The sequence below is a fragment of the Cricetulus griseus genome, chromosome 2 (genome assembly GCF_003668045.3).
Source record: "Cricetulus griseus strain 17A/GY chromosome 2, alternate assembly CriGri-PICRH-1.0, whole genome shotgun sequence".
NCBI classification, from domain to species: domain Eukaryota; kingdom Metazoa; phylum Chordata; class Mammalia; order Rodentia; family Cricetidae; genus Cricetulus; species Cricetulus griseus.
In genome coordinates this window covers 63,454,290-63,476,622 of record NC_048595.1, presented here as the reverse complement: position 1 = coordinate 63,476,622, position 22,333 = coordinate 63,454,290, and the positions used below count along the sequence as shown (strand labels likewise).

The 22,333-nt window shown below is 38.3% G+C and overlaps 1 protein-coding gene across 10 annotated transcripts in view; it reads right to left on the bottom strand.

Annotated features, from left to right (window-relative positions):
* The window catches only part of Bnc2 (basonuclin 2), a 403,916-nt gene that overhangs the window by 108,631 nt on the left and 272,952 nt on the right, over positions 1-22,333 (bottom strand). For all 10 annotated transcript variants that reach the window (XM_035439815.1, XM_027400355.2, XM_035439816.1 and 7 more), the window contains one exon: positions 7,158-7,393. In XM_035439815.1, coding sequence (XP_035295706.1) covers positions 7,158-7,393 — 236 coding nt within the window. The remainder of the gene's footprint in view (positions 1-7,157; positions 7,394-22,333) is intronic.

The window sequence follows — 22,333 nt, the reverse complement described above, 5'->3', positions numbered from 1 at the left end:
AGCTGTCAGAATCGCTTTCCTTAGGTAGCCAAGCACCAGACTAATCAAAATCCATGCCCAGAGACCCCATGCTCAGAGCGGGCAATCTAGTGAAGCCAATTTTCCCATAAATATAGTCATAACTCTTTCAAATATAGTATTCTTCTTGTATAGAAGCCCCCCCCCCCGCAGCATCCTTTTTCCTAAGAACTGCCTGTTTCAACAAGTCTTCACAGACTAATTTCATTTGGCAGTGGTCACACTGTGTTTTCTGATCACTGTTAGCATTACATATGCCAATATCATACATGAATCAGACAAATGTATCTTCAGTTATATTTGTCCCATCTGTATGGACTTAGTAAAAGTTTCCAGAAACTCTACAGATCCTTATCATTTCTACCTCTCAGCCCTTCACAATTTCACATACTCATATTTGAAGTATAAGGCAGTCAAAAAGAAAAATAAAACAAAACAAAAAAAACCCCAGCTAGTGGAAGCACAGTGACACAGGGTAGACACAGGGACTGAGACTGATTCACTTAAGGAATTAAATTTTCTGAGCTTCACCAGAAGCCTATAATAATGTTACATCTGTTCATTCTGGAAATTCTTCTAAGAAGATACGCTAAGGACTTAAGGACATGTCATTTTGGCATAGTTAGAAAGCTAATTGGTGGTTGACTTGCGATTTAACTCCAAAGTTCAGGACATATCCATTTTAAATTCAATGAAGAACATACAGGAGTACTACTCTGGAGGAACAAGAGTTTAATCATTGCTATCTAAAAGAATATGCAGGCCAGGCACACACCTTTAATTCCAGCACTTGGGAAGCAGAAGCAGTCATATCAGAATTCAAGGCCAACCTGGTCTACAGAGTTCCAGGACAGCCAAGCTACATCGAGAAACCCTGCCTTGATAAACCAAAAAGAATATGCATCCAAGTAAACCTGAACTGGTTCCTATCAAATACAACTTGCTCAACAAGGGTGGACTCACTTCTGCTTCTCCTGGTGAATGCAGAAACCTCTTCAATGTTCCATACACACAACCCTATTCCTGGTCATGGCATTCCATCTTGGAATTCAGTGAGCTATTTGATTCTATGACACAAGGGTAAAGGGAGGGTACTTTCATTTTAGCTCTGAACATACAACATCAAGCTGCATCCTTATGTCTAAGGATTTTGTTTTTCGTTGTTGTTCCAATAATTAGAGCTTTGCCAAGGGAGTCAAAATTTCTGTGTTCAACTTCCAGCTCCATGTCTGCCTAAAGGCCTCTTCCCATGGCAACTTTAAAACTAGGGATAAAAGTCTCCCAAACTACCTCTTTAATAGGGAGGCTAGGAGGATTGCCAGGGTGTTTATAGATGGCCTAGGCACTCTGAAAAACAATGTAAACATAAGACACTGGCCCAAATATCTGTCTTCTGCATGTCCTTGCCAGAAATAGAGGATCTCTGCCATTTATGCATGTGCTCTTCCTTTCTGAAAAAGATTCACAAATTGGTGACAGGATACAAAAACAACTTCCATGTGGATTATAATGATTATTCTATCTTTACCTGGGTTTAAATTATCGCCCCTTTAAGTTATCTGTACATTCTCTTAGTTTTCATCAAATAAACTTCCTTCCTGTCATTTGCTTGTGGTTGCTTTGCTCCTGTCTCATGGACTTTTGGATGACCTCTGCTGGTGGACACAGTACACAGTAATTAACTGATTAAAAGTTTACTTAAATAAGCTACATATAGGTACTTCCTTCTTTCTGCTTCTGGGATTCCCTAAAAGTTTGTGAGGCTAACTAATACTCATTTAAAAACCTTACAATTATTTTGTGTGTGTGTGTGTGTGCTGGGAACTGAACTCAGGGCCTTGTACATGCTCAGCAAGTGCTAGGCAAGTGCTCTATCATAGAGCTACATTCCCTGTGACTTTTATTTCAAGTAAAAGCCTACTGTAATAATTTTTAACAAGTTTAATTTACCCTGCACCAGGGGCTCAGAGAGTTATCAAAGAGTTGATGAAATAGATAAAAAGAAGTGTCTCAGACTACATCACTTCTTTAAAAAGACACACATGTGAACACACAATGTAATCATAATTAATAAAGTTTGCCATGGGCTAGTTATAGTATGATATATTTAAATATAATTTTGACTATATTACATTATTTATAGATAAACTGGTATCAATATGTTATATCTCTCTTAAGTAACAGCTGTCAAAGGCGAAACCACGATTCATAGCAAGGGTGTACAATTGCAGAGTATCTCTGTTACTACTATTTCCTGCCCCTCTCTTACATTCAAATATGTTCAAATGTCTATGCATGTTTGTGTTTGTGGTTATGTACATATGATTGATTTAAAGCAGAATAGCTGTCTGATGGGTTGGAAAAGCATCCTGCTCTAAGGAGCATAGTGAAATATAGAGTACCAGAATTCAAGGCTGTTTTATAAAACTAAAATGAGCGGGTAGGTGATAGTCTGTATTAGTTCATCATCTTTTCATCATCATATTAACAGCTGTCACTGGCTGGATTTATTAGCCCTTCATGTACATTCTCTTACTTTTATTTTCACAACAAAGCTGTGAGGTGATATTATGCTGTTTTACAGGTGAGGGACTTATGTTAAATAAAGGCACAGGCCTAATTTCCTACTCCTGGTAACACTTTAAGCCAGGAATCCAAATCATGAATTTGCCTTCCCACGCAGAACACTGGGAAATGGCCAACATGTGGGCTGGGTGTGGGCTAAGAAGAGAAAAAGAGATTTGTGGTTCTTATATTCAGGAAGCTCACCATACATAACTAAGCCAATTACTAGCTTCTGTGATCATAGAAAAGACGCATAACCTCTTTGGACCTCAATGTACTAAATGTTAATTTACTGAAAGTAACTACAAGAGGGTGTCAATGGGGATCCAGAGAACAAACACTGGATTTACTTCTCAAGGGGTCATATAAATATGTGTTTGTTTAATATTGACATTTTCTACCACACAATGTTTATTTTGCATAGACCACTGTCTAGGAAGTCTGCAAGCCTTTGCTTCTTGCTACTTTCAGTAGCACACATGTCGCTGTTGGGTCAGCCCCTAGTAAGTAAGGGCTAAGGGCCCTTTGACCAACTGGAATTCCTGGATATTGCATGAGTTCCATAGTAAACCATCATGACACTGTAAATTTAATCATATTTCCATTTAACTGCTATATATTGAGTGAATTTATAGCACTTTATAGCAATGGCAGGACAGACATTTTAACAACTGACTGACTGTATTTAAACTGTGGTGGGAGCTTGAAGGAAGCAATCTTGATATAAAATAATCACAACAGAAAAGGAAGGGCTCCATTGTTTCAGCTAGTCCTGGTGAAAAACTGGATTTCAACTGATTCCTATAGGAGAAGAAATTACCCATGCAGGCTGAACAGTGGGAACTTGAAGGTAGAAGAAACCCTTCCTAAGTGGAGCCCATGCTGAGGAAGAGGTATTTTCCTTTGAAAGTTCTCATGGCTTTTATTATGTTACTGTGCGTGGTAAGTGCTCAGGGCGGGATGCGGTTCCTCCCACATGGAAAGCTAGATTTCTTGGACTGATGTCAGTCTTTGGGAAGTGTTAGAAATACATGGCTTGCTCCATTAAGGCCCAGGTGACCTGCAATGGGCATCACTGCTGCTCTGCTCATGGCCTGCTGGCACTCTGCTAACTATAAGAAAGTCTGAACTGGTTCTTAGAATTCTGGAAGGACTCGCTTGCAAGTGGGGAGATTTACAAAAACAGTATGGTAATTTACCCAGGCAAGCTAGCTAAATGTTCAAGCTAAAGAGAGAATATGCAAAAGTTTTAATTTTAAATGACTAAATTAAACAATAACAATCATCTGTATTTTTATTTCTTACATCAAAGATAGAAAGGAAATGAAGAAGAAGATGACAGGCCACTGTTTTAATTGGTTGTCAATAAATGTATCTGTAAAGGATGTAATGATGATGTTGGTGTTATTATTATCATTATTATTTAGTAGCAGAACAATATGCTCCCTTATCTTTCTTTATGTTCTAGTATTTAAGTGAATATTCCCATTTTACTTTTCCAGAACATACCCCCTCTCTACTTTCTGAATGAAGACTTTAGCAACTACACAGAACACTGGGATTTCTGCCTTTAGGAAATGGCCCACATTCTTACATGGTTGTGGTCCAATTTATGCTATGCATAAACTGGCTGGCTTATATAGCACATAGATGTTACCTAAGGGAAAGGCCCCTTAACAGATACTCCAAGATCTCCAGTGGCTGTGGGCATCCCTGTTAACTTCCTTTTTCTTTAAATATCATACACAAATGATAGCTTTGATATGAGTTTTGAATGACCTTCTCATCTCCTTCAAACACAGACTCCCAGATTAAAAAACAGATGACATACCCTTTTCACATTCAACAGTCTTGCTAATGTTAGGAGTAGTTGGCTATACATAAAGAATGTAGGTTTAAGTCTAAAGAAAGTTAGATTAATATCCTGGCTTGACCAGTTCAACTCACCGTACATCTTCATTTCCCAGATAACACAATCTATAGCCAACTGCTAACCAAGTCAATATGTGGTAAGACTAACAGCCACCCTAACTTGCCTTGATAATTACTCTCCTTTAACTGACATAATATTCAATATACTGTTGTTGAGAGCAATAATGCTAAAATTGATGCCTTGAGGGCTACAAGACAATTGAGTTTTAGCCAGATAAAATGACTTGTACACTAATAGTGCATTATAGGGTTCCCCAGCTCTCAGATGAACATTTTATAGTCTACCTGTACAAAAATGTTATATATAATTATTTCATAGTCATTTGTGCATACCTCATCATTACAACACATAATTTTAAAGTACTGTCTAGTAATCAAGTATTGGCCTAAATCTTTAGAAGAAAGGGGATGTTTTTATAGCTTAAGTCCTTTTGTCTTTTACAAAGTGAATGCTTTCTCAATAAGTATTTTTTAAATGTTTTTATGTCCTGAAACCTTTTGCTTTTATTCTAGCCCCAGAAGTGCTTTATACAGAATAAGTATATGATAATGCTAAATGACAGAACATGCCATTTAAAGAAAATCAATATTAAATCAATTCTATCAATAAAAGAGGACAGAAACTAATCTGCAAGTTCCTGTAATATGCAAAATCTATTATTTTCTGAAAATATCAATACTAGATTACTAAGAAATGATACATTAAAATTTGAGATTTGTCAAAATTTACATTAATGAAAAATTAATTATATCAATAATAATATTTATATGTACAATTTCCTTTTTTATTAAAAGGCTATATATGTACATATATATATATATATGTGTGTGTGTATATATATATATATATGAAAAGAAGCCTCAAACCAATATATATATATATTGGTTTGAGGCTTTTTTTTCTGCCTTTTTCTTTCATACTTCCCTTGTAACTGTCTCATGAAAAAGGAAATCTAAGTATATTTGAAAGAAGTATGTTTTCTATACTGTAGAGACATAACAGAATGTTGGAAAATTAAATAATTACTTCATACTTTTACAAAAGCTCTGCTCAAATCACAACAGTAGAAAACAGCACTGTTATACGAACACAGAGAAATTAGCAGGTTTTCTATTAACTGATATCAAAATGTGACAGGAGTTAATAGAGAGTTGCTATGATGGTAGACCTGTATAGTCATGTACATATTTATTTGACTAGGAAGACACAATACATATGCTCCTGTCATCTAAGGCAAAAATCAGTCATGATGCTGAAATACAGTAGAGATGCAAAAGCAAGCACCACAGTGGAGACAGTGAAGATGTTACAAGATAGGTTTTGAATAAAGGAAAACTGTTAGCTAAGCTAACAACATCCAGGCAGATATCTATAAGAGGTTTCTTTTCTTTTCTTTTCTTTTCTTTTTGTAGAGGAAAACGATGTATCCAAAAGAGATGTTAACAGTTATGTGGCAACTAGTGCAGGAGGATCTGGTACTCCAAGGGTCTCAGCCTGTACAAACAGTGACTGTGGAAGTGGTCCCAAGCTTTCTTTATCCTCGCTCTGCATTCTAGATCTTGTACCCCTTCATATTGCCTGGTACCTAGGATGTATCTGCACATTTGCTTCACTGAAATAGTCTGATCCTGGGGCATATCAGGGAATGATGTAACATGTCTTTTAAAGTGTGGTGGTCTGAATGAGAATGTCTCCTACAGGCTCCTATATTTAGCCACTCCGTGCCCTGTTAGTGGTGCTTTTTGGGGAGGTTTAGGAAGTGTGGTCTTAACGGAGAAAGTGTACCATTGGAAGCAGGCTTCAAAGTTTAAAGACTTGCCATTTCTGGTTTGCTTGCTACTTCTTGTTTATGGTTACAATATAAGCACTCAGCTCTCTTCCTTTTGCTATGTCTGCTACCTACTATCTCTGCCTTTAAACCACAAGCCACAATGAAGTCAGAATTCTGTAAGTTGCCTTGGTCATGGGGATTTACCAAAGCAACAGAAAAATCACTAATACAAATTGAAAATGTAGGTTACAGTCTTTCCTTGATTTGGGTGAAGACAAAATAAACAGTGAGGGTTCACAGTACTCAAGTAGACCTTGCCTTATGGCCATGAAAAATACCTTCACAAACCAAGCTGGAGGGTGACATCAGGTTCTCAAAACTCTCCATGCATCTCAAAGACGGTTAAGAATCAGTGAGGGAAATAAGATGGCCCATTTTGAGCCAGGTGGTAGTGTCACAAGCCCTTGATCCCAGCACTCTGGAGGCAGAGGCAGGAAAATCTCTTTGAGTTCAAGGCCAGCCTGGTCTACAGAACAAGTTCCAGGACAGTCAAGGCAACACAGAGAACCCCTCTCTTGAAAAAACAAACCACAACAAGAAAACGACAGTCCACTTCTGAGATGAAGAGCTGAACTCAAAGGCACACACAAAGAAAGCAACACTAGTCAACAGACTACATTTTGCTTCAGCTATATAAGATTGAGGCCTGACAGTAGCCTACAGACACAATGTTTCTCCTTCCTACTCCCTGACCAGAGGAAAATACACCTATCTGGGTATATGAGAGAAAGAAGAAAACCAGGTGTAGCAGGAGGTCTAATCCAACCCACCAAAAGGTGGCCAATATTGAACACTTAAATTCTCCCCTACCTGAAGGATGTATCCTCGGACATAGTCCCGCAGGGTCCAGCCCAGGCCATGGAGTATGTGCAGCACTTCCTCTTGCTTCAGGACACTGAAGAGCCGGTCCAGCAGTATCTTTAGCCGCACAGGCACTGCCTGTGTCCCGTAGAGCATCAGGCTGCTGATGTCAAACACCACATTGGACTGCACAATCTCCACTTGAGTGGGGTGGTACAGGTGCTGTGTGCTGAGCTTATCCAAGGCTGTGGTTGTTCCACCAATGTTCCGGGTATGGGATGAGAATAAGGAGACAGAAAGGACAAAAAAAATTAGAAACATTATTGGACACATTATCCAATGTCCATCTTGTTAGACAGCTCATAATCATAGACATTTAAGCAAGAGCCCCCACTTTCAATTTTGCCCCCTTTCTGATTTGGTATTTAGAAATGAAAGACAACATCAGACAAAACATTTAACATGTAGAAAGTCACTGGGAATTTTGTTTTTAATAACTGTGGCTTTTTCTAAAAATGTGACTAATTCACTAATTAAACTCTAGCTCAAGTTATTACCGTGCCTTCTATTGCCTCACACAAACACAGGAATCCAAATTCACAATGTAAAAACAGGCTGTACCATTATTACTTGTTCAATAAGAGTCACTTCCTAAGCTGGGCGTTGGTGGCGCATGCCTTTAATCCCAGCACTCGGGAGGCAGAGGCAGGCAGATTTCTGTGAGTTTGAGGCCAGCCTGGTCTCCAGAGTGAGTGCCAGGATAGGCTCCAAAGCTACACAGGTGAAGGAAGGCTTCCTAGGGCCAGCATGGGCTACTTAGTGAGACCTTCCTTTCAAACAGAAAAGCCGTCACTTCTACTAACATACCTTATAATTCCTAAACAGTTTAAAGGAGAGGAAGACTATCTTCTAAATTACAGAGTTAAAGGCCTAGCTCAAATCTGGGAGAGCAAAGACTGTAATCTCAGCACTGGGAGAACTGATAGAGAGCTGAAATTGAAGCCCAGACTGGGCTACACAGGAAAGCCATCTCAACCAAACAGATACAATCACACCATAGCCTAACTCAGAAAGAATAAGGGAAAGTGGACACCTGTGTGAAGGGCTAAAAAAATAAAATAAAATAAAATAAAACTCAAGTAGCTGAGAGAGATTTTCTGAAACTTTAGTTCTCCAAATTTCCTTCCTGTTTGCCTATGGGATAGTTTTGTCTTCACTAGTGTCATATCTGAAGGTTACTTGCTTTATTAAAGAGTTCTTACAAGGGTGTCAGATGAAAATAAAAACAAATGACCACAACTGGAAGTTTCTGTGATTTCAGCTAATGGAATTAACTAGTGAGAAAGCTGAGGATGGCTGTTCTTAGAGAAAATACTTGGAATTTCACATTTCCATAACACTGTTTTCTTCTCAGCTTTACAAAATAACATCTCTCCCCTAAACTTAAAACCCTTAAGGTAAGATACTGAGTTTTACTTCCAATCCATATCTGAGTTACTGGTAACCCTTCTGCTGAGAACATAAAGTATATGGTCCCAGCTTCTCCACTGTAAATGATGAAGGCAATACATGTCTCAGCCTCAGGGCTGAGAGACACTGCAAGATTCAAGAGATGGCCCATGAAAGGCACCCATAACTCTTCAAGAGGACACTAAAGATGTTGCAATTAACTGTCAGGACAATATGCTAGAGAGTAAATGCCCTAGAGAGTAAATATGCAAACACTATAAGCCATCGAGATGGTCATCTAACCTCATAAGTCAAGGAAATAGACACCAGTGTTCTGACTTAATCATAGTTACACCTGAGAAGACCCAAGGTTCCTGAGGATTGTAGGCTCCTGAATGGCCTAACACTCTACCTCACAGAAGTATTGCCTACAGTCCAAACACAAGCCGAGCAACCCCAATTTAAACATACCCGAACTTCTGCATAGTAATGGAGAGATTCAAAACAGCATGCACACAGAGGGCTTTTTTTTTTCTTTTTTCTTTTTAAAAGTATTTCTAATGTATTTTTTAGGGCTCCTCCTCCACTCTCATTTCTTCCTGACTTGAAGCCACTAGAGAGTTCATGTACTCTTGATAAATTGCTTTCTTACATCTACAGTGTAAAGGCCCTTATCATTTACCCACTGGCTTCATTCAACACATTTACTCCCAGGAATACTTTGTCAAAGAGTTCGGGTTTCCCCATACTTCATTTCTTGCAGCTGATTTGTCTGATCTCTCCTATTCTGGTGGTTAAGTCAACTTTGAATAAATAGCTTTAAAAATTAATTTAACGTTTGGGAAAGATAAGGGATCCACAAGCCTGCAGACTGAAGTCTTCCCTCACTCCACGGGGCATTTAGGCTGCAGACAGCAAGGGAGGAGTGTTGCTAGCTTGTTCTTCAAGCACAGCTTGCCTATGCAGCCTTCTAATGAGTGTCCGATCTGCTTGGAGCCTAGTGTTAAACTCCGGGAAATCTGCTCTTCTACTTCCCTTTCACCAACCCTCCCGAACTCCATCAAACCAGCCTGTTTGTCCTCAGACCATAATAGGTGAGAGACTGAAAAGACCACAGAGAAAGGCTATGACCAAATCCCAAATTTTAGGCATGGTTTGGCATTTCAAAACTTTGCAAAGTGAATGCAGACTCACATTCAGAAGTATTCAGTGACTAATACTTTACCCAGTCTTTCAAGTCATTAAGCAGCTAAGAGGCTGGTGGTTTCAAAAGAGAAAGAGAAGGGGGTAGGGGGTGGAGATTTTCAGATAACCGTAAAAGCACAAATATACAAGTCAAAAGTGTTTCACCCTAAATGCCATTTGTAACCAGACAGTAAGATATACAGATATTTCCTGCTCTTTATTATGATTTTATTTTTACATTTGATGTTTTTGTGGGTATGCACATGTACCGTGGTGCTCCTGTAAGGGTCAGAGAACAACTTTTGGGGGTTCTCTTCTACCATGTGCTCTGGAGAGTGAACTCAGCTCATCATCACACCTGGCAGCATGTACCTTATCTACTGAGCATCTCATCAGTTGATGATCATCCTTTATAAATGTGTCATACGAAGAGAAGTAAGAACAGTGCGGTAAGACAACATGGACAGCAGGGTCCACAGCATATTCTACAAGGACCTGATATTTATTAACAATCTTGTAAGCTACAACTTTCCTTCACAAAGACTCACACATTAGAGTATGGAAGGAGCTCTATACACACATAAAGCTAAAGCGAATGTATGTGTGAGTGTTGCAGTAAAAATGTATTTACACAGATAGGCTTAGGCCCAGTTTTAGACCCGAGTGTGGAAGACGTTGGGCTAGTCAGGCAATAATATTAATGACAAAGCCCAACTAGTTCACAATGAGAAGGTTCTCAAGAGGCCAGGCGATGAACCATAGAGGAAAGTGTGAAGAGGGAACAACAAAGATTATCATTCTGTTAAGGTTCTACACCACACCAAAATGTCTGCTTTATGGTTTCAGTTTCTGAGGAATCACTAAGGTGTTTGTTCAGGGTTTGTTTTGAGACAGTGATTAACTATGTAGCCCTGGCTGCTTTGGAATTCTTGTGTAGATCAAGCTAACCTCCAACTCTCAGATCTGCCTACAGCTGCCTCCTGAATTCTGGTGTATAACTCATATGCAACTACACACAGCTGAGTCACCCAATTTTGACAACATGTGGGGAAATAAAAAGTAAGAAGGTAGTCTTTTGATTGACATAAAGAGTGCAAATCTAGAGCTGGACTCTGCTGAATTTCAGTATCTCCCAAACTATGGAGGATTCAGGCCTAACTCCCGTCTGTTTAGAAGCATGAGTTAGGTCTATGAGGAAAAGCAAGTCTGCCCTATTCCCTGACCTCAACAATGGTGGAATGATGAACCATAAGATCAAATTCAGGATTTTCTTTATAATTAGTGGGAATTCTTTCTATTTGTAGCTAGCAAAAGAGATAATAAACAGGAATCATGAGTTGAATGAATTGGGCTAAAAGATCATCTGAAAAAGACCACATACCAGTACTAATGGTGTGCTTGAGACTAAGAATGTATCAGTTACATGAGTCTAATAATCAATCAATTAATGAATCAATGAATGAATCAGTCACTCTCCCATAGTCTTAGTCCCTTTCTCCCTTTCTCAAATTGAAACTAAAGATTAAGATATAGTCATAAATTCTATTTCCCATCCATCAGGGAATTACTGGAAACACTACCACTGATTCAACTACGTTTAGGGGAACTTCTCTGGGTAGATATGTAATTTCAAATTTACTGCCTGGTTCAACTAAAGATGTGTTTTGCCAGTCCTGATAAAATTAATAATTTATGCAATGACTGGAATGAGGAATATTCTAAAGAAGTTCACTTTTTATAAAATGCATGGAGTGATGTCTTCAACAGCATCAGTGAAGAAAAATAATCATGGGCTGGACAAATAAGGGAAATGCCATTTGAGCACTTACTGCAAGTCCTGTATCATTCTAGGGTTTATAATAATTTCATTTAATTTAAAGATTAGAAAACACATCATTTACAAAGATCATATATCCTAAGATCACAGGCTAAATGGAGTTAATTTAGCAACCAAAAAAGTAATTCAGTAACTTCACCCAGGAAAATCCTGTATGTTCAGATAAACAGTAAGAAATGTGTAAGTCCTTATCATATTGGATACCCCTAACTTCCAACAATCTGGGCTCCCTGCCCATCACTCTGCTGAAGCAAGCATTTCAAAGGTCACCAACACCTGACTTACTGTGAAATCCAATAGATTTTTCATTCATTATTCTCCGTGATCTCTCCACTGCAGCTGACCTTATTGATCACAACTCCTCCTAAAATGCTGTCCTTCATTCATGCATACATTCACTAGCTCATCAGCACTTATTAACAGACCACTGAGAAAGGGCTATATGTAGATGTAAAGTAATTTATGTTGTGGCCTTCACCTTCAAAGATAGACAGATGCAGGTGATGTAAATGCTCTAAGAGACTCCATGAAGGGTCTGTGGGAGAGAGCACAAGTCTGTTGGGAAGGCATGGTCTTCTAAGTAAATTAGGATACTAGTCGGTGAGCAATAGACAGATGGAATCAAGGCAGTCATGGTGTGCACCAGAAACACCTGAAAGGCCTGTTAGATCACAGATAATGGGACCACTTCACCCAGACTTTCTGATTTGAGTGTGACCAAGGGACTGCATGTCTAGCAAGTTTTCACTAGATGCTGATGTTGCTGGCCAGGATTATACCACACACACACACACACACACACACACACACACACACACACCCACACGCACACACACACACACCCACACGCGCGCACGCGCGCGCCACAAAATGTAAGATAACTGAGTAACCCTGGAAGCAAAAGTGAAGAAACAGTTCTCAAAGGCAGAATGGGAGGACTCTAGGGAGCTTTAATCCTAATAGGCAAAAGTCTATGGAATGCTTTCTTTCTTTCCTTTTTTTTTTTTGTTAATAGGACACATGAAAACCTGAAAAAAGCATAGTTTAGTTAAAGAAGCATTTGTCAGTTATCATGGGAGACATGAACATGGCTTCCGGAAATAACAGCAGCTACAGAAGCTGAGTGAACCTCAGCCATGGAGCTGCAGGCACAGCCTGCAGGGGTGTAGAAGGAGCAGGTGAAGTCTGAGAACTCATGCCAGGAGATGCCATCATCTACAGGGCACACTGAGAAGTATCCAATGATGAAGATGGACTCCGAGTGTTCAGACTACCCTCTTACTGTTATCAATGCGTAATCATCCCTAAGACAGTCTACAGGACATCAGAAATGGCCGTAACACATACAAGGGATGTTTACTCTCCAAAGTCAGTTCATCATATTCAAAACACACTGGAAAAATCTGTAGACATAAATTTCACATAATTTCTCTCAATTACAACTTAATAAGGTAGTTATCACCTATGCAATCAAACAGCACAAAATACTTATTTCACAGTTGTAGGGGAACCTGTAGCCACGTCTGCTTAGCGGCTGGCTATAGGTATGTCTGACCACACCTGCAAGGGTGTGGTCAGGGTGATGTAGAGTGAGAGGCGATCAGGTGGCTGGGCACTTTCGGTTTGCTTGCCGTACAGACTGCTTCCGCTCCTGCTGGCTAGGTCACTCTGTAAGTAAGGCTTTTCCCTATTAATTACCCTTATATTTCTACCTGACTCCGTATAATTTCCCACTTTAGACAGTCTCTGGTTTCTTTCTTTCTTTTTATTTATTTATTTATTGTTTTGATTTTTCCAGACAATGTTCCTCTGGAACTCACTCTGTAGGCTAGGCTGGCTTCGAACTCACAGAGATCTGCCTGCCTCTGCCTCCCAAGTCCTGAGATTAAAGGCATGCTCCACCAATGCCCAGCAATCTCTGGTTTCTATAGTTACACACATACACAAACATGTACACATGCATACACCACATATACAAACATACCCCAAACTGATTTCAATGATCATTATTCAGAACTTACTTTATCTCATTATTTTATCTTATGAAGTTTAGGATATTTTCTACTGGAGACTTACTGACACACTATATTCAGTCTCTCAACAAAATGAAATGAAAATAAATAAATAATAACCAAATGTTAATTGTTATCAGGATATACTTTCTTTTGCTATAAACATACAAACAGTTGTGACCATTATGCATCTAGAAAAGCTAATAAATGCTTGTACCTATGGCAGGTGTTTCAATGGTTCAATGGAAAACAGCACAGAAACAGCAGTTACCTTTCCTCTTATAGGCACAACTCATCCATGGATATTCTGTGAAGAAGCAACCTATAGCTTATCAACTTCCCTGACAGATAATCCACTCTCTGCTTAATAAATCATGAGCATTAATAGTTATATCATTTTGATTTTATCTACAATGATGAGTAAAATTTTAAAAAATATGATTTTTCCATTTATAGATCCATTTTCTTCATTCGACTGTAGATGCATGATAGGTTGAATGATAAAGGTCTTGCAATGAACCTGTATGGTTAATACTATCTGGAGAAAGACAGCTGGAAACAAAGGTTAAGGTTTAGAAAGTGTAGCCACTTTAGCTGAGGCATGAAGGGAAAAAAATTCTAAAATGATGCTGCAGAAACAAGCCAGGGTCCATCTGCATGGCTTCATTTTTCAGAATTGTAATGTCCAGGTGGTCCTCAAGTACCTTTCTTCTTTCCCAGGAAACCTGAGTTTTACATGAGGTTCTGTTTTCCTTTTCCACAAATGCTGGAGAAATCACCACATCTAGCAAAAATACCTCAACAGTGTTGGTACTTCTATGTCAACTGTGCATGTACCAGCTACATGCTGCATTGGTCACAACAGCTTGGTTTTAAGTAGTAAAACAACTGACATGTACCCCATTTGGAGTGTTTAGTACTCACACTGCTGAATGGATGAACAGCTAATATCGGAAAACCTAGTTATACTCCTTGCAAGGAACTGGTCAAGTCTGATGAGTCCACCTTCTCAGGATCTCACCAACGCTCCTTTCTCAATCCTTTCCCCTACTCTTCAAGCCACCATGGACCATTGGGGTTGCAGAATTGCTACAGTTTAAAGGGCTAAAAGGTTAGGGTGGTACTTTAACAGGAATTCTAAGATTTACTCATTCCTTTTCCTATCACTTCCAATATTTTCTAGATATGGAAAAAGGATGACAGAAGTCTGGAATGTAAAAACAACAATAAAGTGACCAGAGTGGTCATAATGTCTATATGCTATGAAAATCTTCCACAGATGATCACTAGATTTGTGACCAGTATGCTAAGTTTATAGTCTCAAATCTGTAGGAAAAAAGATCCAGGAAAGGGTCAGAGCACAGTCCTACAGTAAGACTGGAAGGATGGTGTCTACTAAGAGAAAATTATTTCTATTTCATAAAAGGCTTGGGGAAAAACATTAAAGGGAATGGAAAAATCACCCTATTTCTGTGTTGAAGGGTAAGGTGCTAGGGTGCTAGGGACTGAATGCAGGGAGGGTATCATATGTGTTAGGCAAGCCCTCTAATCACTGACTAATTATACACACCCCCCACCATACCTCCCAGTCCCTTCACCTTCTTTTTCCTAAGTAGAATTTCATGTAGAAAAAGAAAAAGGTCTAACTACACAATAAAAATTTGAGTGAGAAACACACACACACACACACACACACACACACACACACACACACACCCTCCTGAACTATCAGTCAAGTTGCTAAGAGATTATAATTTATCTAGATTTCCGTAGAGTGCCAGAAAAAGAACCTCAAACTGGGAATTACAGCAAAGCAGAAATTAAAGTCTGCTTCTAATTTCAATACTTTGAGATGATCTACAGTCTTCTAAAGTGATGGCTAAGCAATTAAACTAAAAAATGATAAGGGACAAATATATATATAATATTCACTGAGGTGAAGACTGTAACCAAGACAACAGGTATAATTGTTGTGGCTCGTTAATGAAATGGAAATGTGAGTGTAAAATATGACACAGAATATGTAATAAATATATAATAACATATACTTTTGACTATATTGCTAATCTAACCAAGGAATGCTCAGTATAAAATACATTTTTCAAGTATATACATACTGAGATGGAGTGTCTCAAGAAATAATAATTGTTAATAATAATGTATAACTATCTTCATTTCAATTTTCAATAGCAGGAGTCACTCCAGAACATTCAAATAAATTAAAACACAACTAACACAACTGTACACCTCTAATTCTGAAGACTCTACTTCCAAAATTTCTGTGAAGGTCACAGAAATAAGAACATATTCAGATTTTTTTTTTAAATGTAGAAGTACAAAAGTGCTTTTCACTCATCTTAGAAAACTGGCTCTCAGGGGTAGTTTACAGCTCTTGGTTTTCCACAACTTCTAAGAACATGATTTTCTTTAAAAGTCAAATTCAAGTGACTCTGGTCATTTGTACAGGGATATGCTAACTATAGGCACATGTCCAGGGGATTCCATCTAACAGTTGTTTAGGCACAGTGGTGTGGAGCTTACAGCCATGATTTTTATTCACTGAAATAAGGAGTGTGAAAAGTGGAATGATTACTAAAAACTCACTTTGCAATATAAAACAATTAGAAACTAGTATCAAAAGTATGAAAATGAAAATTAGTTATTTCACTAATTTTAATATTGCCTTGGATATTTTAATGTTTTTAAATATCAGTTTGAAACAATTTTATAAGTTATATAAAACTCATTCTTTTCCCATTAGGAGTGTGCCAAGTAAGCTTTAAATCGCAAAGGTGGCTGGAGAACTTTACATCTCTTCCCAACCACCTTCAGGACTCCAAATTATAGTAGTATCAAGTGGTGAGCTTTTAGGAAATATGGACCCAGACATGCTGTACTAATTTCTAATAGATTAACATCTAACACAAGTCTTTGAATAAATTTTTTTATGGAGCTCTCTCCATGATTACTATTAAGCTTCTAAAATCAAGGTTTTAATAACAGTATTTTGTCAGTGCAATTTCAGGGGTCAGAATTGCTTCTTCTACCTCAAATGTCTCAGCCATAGTTTCTGAATTTATGGGGGTGAGTGGTTCTTCATGCCTGCTAATATGACCAGTAATTTCCTCTTATGCCACACTTTATAATAAGCGCACTATACCCAATATAACGATATGTCATTTCAATGGAGCTAGTCCATGAACTTCTACCGGTTTAATGGGATTTTGCGTATTTAGAATTTCATCATAAAAGGGCCCTTTGGAATCATTATAACATCAATCCTTTGCCATTAGAAGACTCAGTTCTCTTACTAGAAAAGACCATCAGGGCTCAAGGCAAAGACTTAACCTTCTCATAGGCTACAAGCCTTATCCTAATAAAAGCTTTCCTACTATGGAACAATATTAATAACGAACAATGATAGCTTATTAAAGAAACTTTTTAGTGAATCAGGAGATTGTGGAGTCAGAAATGATTGTGATTAAGAGAAAATTCCTTATGTCTTGAATAATATTTAGATATGCAGATTTTATCTACTACTTTTGGGATAAAGAATTATGTAACTGGGAGCAAATTAGGTACACTTTACAATAACTCATGCTCTACTTAAGTCACAACTTTCTGTTCCTGTCAAAGTTGAATTAATTAGATGAGTTAATGAGGAGAAAGAAGGCTTACTTGTGGAAATTATTTTAGAAAAAAGAAGAAAGAAAATGATAGGTGGTTGAAAAAGCTGATCTCCCAGCCTGGTGATGAAAACTTCAGCCCAAATGTACAGAGGGTCTGATTCCTTTCTTGAACAGATAGTGTTGATAGTTTTAGATTCAAAAGACTCTACCAAGACTGCACAAACGCTGATTCCATGTACCACTTTATATAACACATTCGGATGGCGATGACCCTTTAATGGATGAGTGTTCTATAAATATTCCCATAATCTGTTACAAATATGGCTCTACACTGTAGGGAGGAAGGTGGGACAAAAGTAGTTCCAATAAGCTGCACCATGCTCTGTGGTTAATCGGCTTCAGTTGGCCTGCAGCTCTCAGAATGTGGGAACAGATACACAGAAACACCCACAATTAGTCTGCAGGAGAATGTGAGCTTCACTTGAGACCATGCGGCTAATATTTCAAATTGACTGGCATTTCTCCCCTGTGGCCTTATGCATAATAAAGTCTTCAGAACTGATGTTGGAAATCATTAATGTCTGACTGCAGCACCCATAAAAGTAGATGTCAACATGTGGATGTTCAGAAGCTAGTATTCCTGGCAAGCAGGTACAATGGGCTCTTTTCCTTGTTCTCCTTTTTCCTCTTCCCTACATGGCCCAAGTCTAGGGGCACACACAAACTTGCTCCTATGCAGCAACTTTCCTCAAAGGTGGTAAAGAGGAAAGAGAGAATTGATCTGCAGACTTGACAGTAGCTGTAGGAATAGTTTTGGTAATTACATTTCCTTGCTGGAACCAGGTTTACAGGGTTATTACTACTCCTGTGGTTCTATCCCATGCTGAGATGCCAAGACTAACCTAAAGTTGGCTACACAATCCCCATTACATTCAGTTTTTGTATCAATGAATTAAATGTATGCTGGCTATAAAACATTACCCATTAAAATGTAATATGAAATTTTAAGTTTGCTTTTTGAGTGTGTTGCATGTCTTTTTTATTTAAAAAAATGGAATTCTTTTATATAAACAAACCATCACCTCTATAGACTTAATTTCCTTGAAGAGGCATAGCTGTAGAACATTTTCACTAAAGAAACAGTTAAATGCAGCACATGCTTTAAACTTTTATCAGATGCATTAAGGAAACATTTCAAGATTGGGTGAAAGCACTGACACTGTAAGCCAGTGTCAGGTAGCAAACATCTAAAGGAAACTACTAGACTCTTACTTCTTCATTTTTTAAAAATATATGTTTCACCTTTGTGTCATCAGTTATTTTTCCTTCTCCCCGAGTCAGTTTGAAATCTCATTCTAAATCTATAATCACTTTCTTCCACTACATGGAATCCCTTAAAACTTCTGGCTACCTCAGGTACTCCCAACCCTGATATTTGTTTTCTGCTGGATTTGTGTAATACATATATCAGGTATCAAACTGCTTTGCACTGATGACTGGTGGAATCAAAGACCTGACATAAAGATTTGCTCATTAAAAAAAGGCTGAGAAGGAAGTCTTAGGGCTTAGCAAAAATCTAAACTAACCAAGTATTAAATGCATGACCAAAAAATGCCCACAGCCCGAACAATGTCTCTGTTGATATTTCATTAACACAACCAATATACAAGTGACCAGACAGGAATGACTCCTGCCACCCCCTCCTGTGTTAGTGGGTTGCTTGACACATGTGAGTTGTCAACAATGCTAAAAATCTTGCAGGGTTTAAGCAACTGGCAAAATGAAACTACTTTCTACATCACCAGGGCTTCAGCTTTTAGAAAATAAGTTTGGGGAAATAAGCAAAACAAAGAAATAGAAAAGATATTTGTTGCTGTTTTGGTTCTGTTTACTAATCTGATCATGATAATGACTCTAATTTCTAATTAGAAAAGTTCTATTAATCAGTACCAACAGACACAATAAAAAAATCAATGCAAATTGTGAAATGCAGCATTTGTTATTTCCTTCAGATATGACTGTGTTTAAAAACCCAGTAATAGAAAACACTTGCCAAATTCATTTAGTCTCTGACTGAGGCACACATATGTGATCTTCTAATTTACAGCTTGCATGTACAGATGTTCACACTTAGTAAAAGGGCTTCTTAATAGCTTTTTTTAATTAAAAGTGTGTTGATAATAGGTGTTTTAAACATATCCAAACAACACAGCTGAACTGACAAATGCCTGTCTTCATGCCCCACCATGTCTCACATTGTGGCAGGATTTTATGAGGCAGAAAAGGTTCTATGATTGAGTCGCATGTATACAGAATAAATGTTACCCCAAAGCTTCCATATCAAATCTTTCATTATTTTTTTCTCTGTGATCTTTTTCCAAGTAGAAAATGTTAGAGTGCTACTAAGTTTATGTAGCCGAAAGCAGAGCCACACAGCCGTTGCTTGGTGCTTGCATTTTTTCCCTCTGTAAAACTTTGAACCCCATCCAGCTTTGACACACTGCCTCTTCAGTTAATAACTATCAAGTTTCCCCTTGTCTCCTGTCTACTTTTCTGTGAGGCAATTGCGCACTCAGCACCCCGAGATAATAACACACATCTATAAGATAAAAGCAATGGCATTAATGTAATTGTCTGCCTCTCTCTCTTTAGCCTAATCTTTTTTTTTCCTTCAGTTTTGACTGCCTGTGTGACACCTGTTTTTGTCTCCTCTGATCCTACGACAGGTTTTCCGCTGACAAGGGTTTTGCCTGACAGAGATTCTGCAGACAAGAACATAATAAAATATGAAGAACTGCTTGTCAGAGTTTCTGCCAATGCTCACATGAAATAGAGAGAGAAAAAAAAACCTTTTTTTTTTTTTTCAGGGGCCCTGTGATGGTCCCGTTTGGCATGTCAGAAAAAGGATCTCCCTAGCCAAGCTCTCCAAGCCAAACAGGTGTTTTCTTTTATGTTAGAAGTTGATTTGTTTTTTAATTTTTACTGATAGTGGAAAACTTAATCAGCCAAGGGGGAAAGCAAGATTTTCTTACTCTTGTAGTATTGCAGGCAAAGGAGTTTGAAAGAACTACCAACTAAAACAAAATTATTTGACTCTAGACTATATCTTCTAAATGAAACAAAAACTCCAACATCTGTCAATGATCCAACAAAGCTAATGTCCTTAAAAGGCATTTCCTAGGTAGTGGGGCTATAAAACCTTCCATATACCTCTCCCTCGATTGGCTGTTGAAAGACTTAAAGAAAAATTAAAGGAAAAATAGAGTGAAGATCCAAGAAGAATGAAGCAATGGGAATTAAGACAAGGAACCAGCAGCTTTGCTTACCACAGCAAGGGACTTCTGGGAAAGAAACAGAGACCTACAGAAAAAGTACATCTCCATAAACCTTTGTCTTACATAACATAGAAGCATCACAAAAAAATAAGTATCCTTTGCAGGACTCCCTGGCTCAGTGGGAGGATGGTATCACACAGAAACTAGCCTCCTATGAGCAAGTGGTAAAATACTCAGAGCACACACACAAGCACTCACTCTGTGAGTGCAGATCAGGGAGTGGTAGGAGCAGGAAATTGCTCCTTTCTCATGAACAGGCACCATGGGAAGGACTACACGTATTCAATACTGTAGAGATGCTAAAGTGGGAGGCTCTGGGGAGAGTTCACAGTGACCCAGAGGAGACTAGAGCCTGAACTGAGGCTTTCAGGTTTTCAGGTCAGTTCTAACCACTTTGCTACCAACCCATTTCAACCTAAGATTGAGTTTTCTAAGTTTAGGCTATGCACAGAAAGCACCCCCACAGCATGGTGACAGAATTAGGATTCAACAATTTGAGGGGGGTGGGAGGGCAGAGGTTTATGTATCCTGGGCTGACCTTGAACTAACTATGACTAAAGGATGACCTTTAAGAATTGATCCTCCAGCCTCTACCTCCTGAGTGCTGAAAATGCAGACATGTTTTATGTGGTGCTGGGGACTGAACCCAGTACTTTGTGCATGGCAAGCAAGCCAGTACCAACTGAACTACATCCCTAAGCCCTCAAGGTACTTTTTAAACTATAATTTCTCTACTTTCACTGATGAAAGTGAAAAGTTAAAAACAACAACAACTTTAGAAAATTTAATTAGATATCAGAGAGGTTGACATGTAGACAATCTAAGAATACTTTTTATGGATAATTTTATATATTTTTTAAGATAGTACCTCCCAAATCCAGTTTATACTTATATCTTATAGCACATCTCAGTTTGAATTTGCCACATTTTAAGGGCTCAAAAGAACAGTTCTTATTGGACATCCCCAGGTCTAGCATTTGACATCACATGTGGTGGCCAAATGAATCTAAGACTCAGATAAGCTGCCATTTCAATCAGATAGGTTTGTAACCCCATGCCTAGTGTCACCAATTCACCACCAACAAGTTTGGAAACTCAGGAAGTCAATGTGCAACTTCTACTGTTACTGGAAAGCCACAGCAAAGAGAATGCAATATTGCTACTGGACCTCTTATTAGACACTCATCATCATCTACTAAGAACTGGTAGTTACTAAGTTTCTAACACACAATAATTTGTATATATGGCAAAAGATTGACTTGGAAAGATCTGAAGGGTGCAAACACCAAAAAAATGGGATGAAGACACAATATTTAAGGACTCTCAGCATGCATGTCAGAATTGTGTGTGAGATAGTATTCTTATCACAATTCCATAGAGTAGAGGGAGACTGGAGAAAGCCACCCATTATGATATAATGGAGAGACAGAATGGTGGGGAGCATCAACACGGCATGCTCCTGCATGAGTCCTTAGACCTGGGCGAAGATACTAGTTTATGTGAATAGTGCATCTGCTAAAAGGAGAGGAGCAGAGGGTGTTTCATTTATCACCCCTTCAATTTGTGTTCTGCTTAACCTGGTGAACTCTATTTAATTAAGATGTTCCTATAAACAATTAAGCTTCCTGTAGGATCGTTAGCAAGATATAAAAATTTATGATGTAATAAAATGCAATAAAATGATAAAGTAGTAATGGATAAAGTACCCATCAAAGTATTCACATGCAAAAGGATAGGT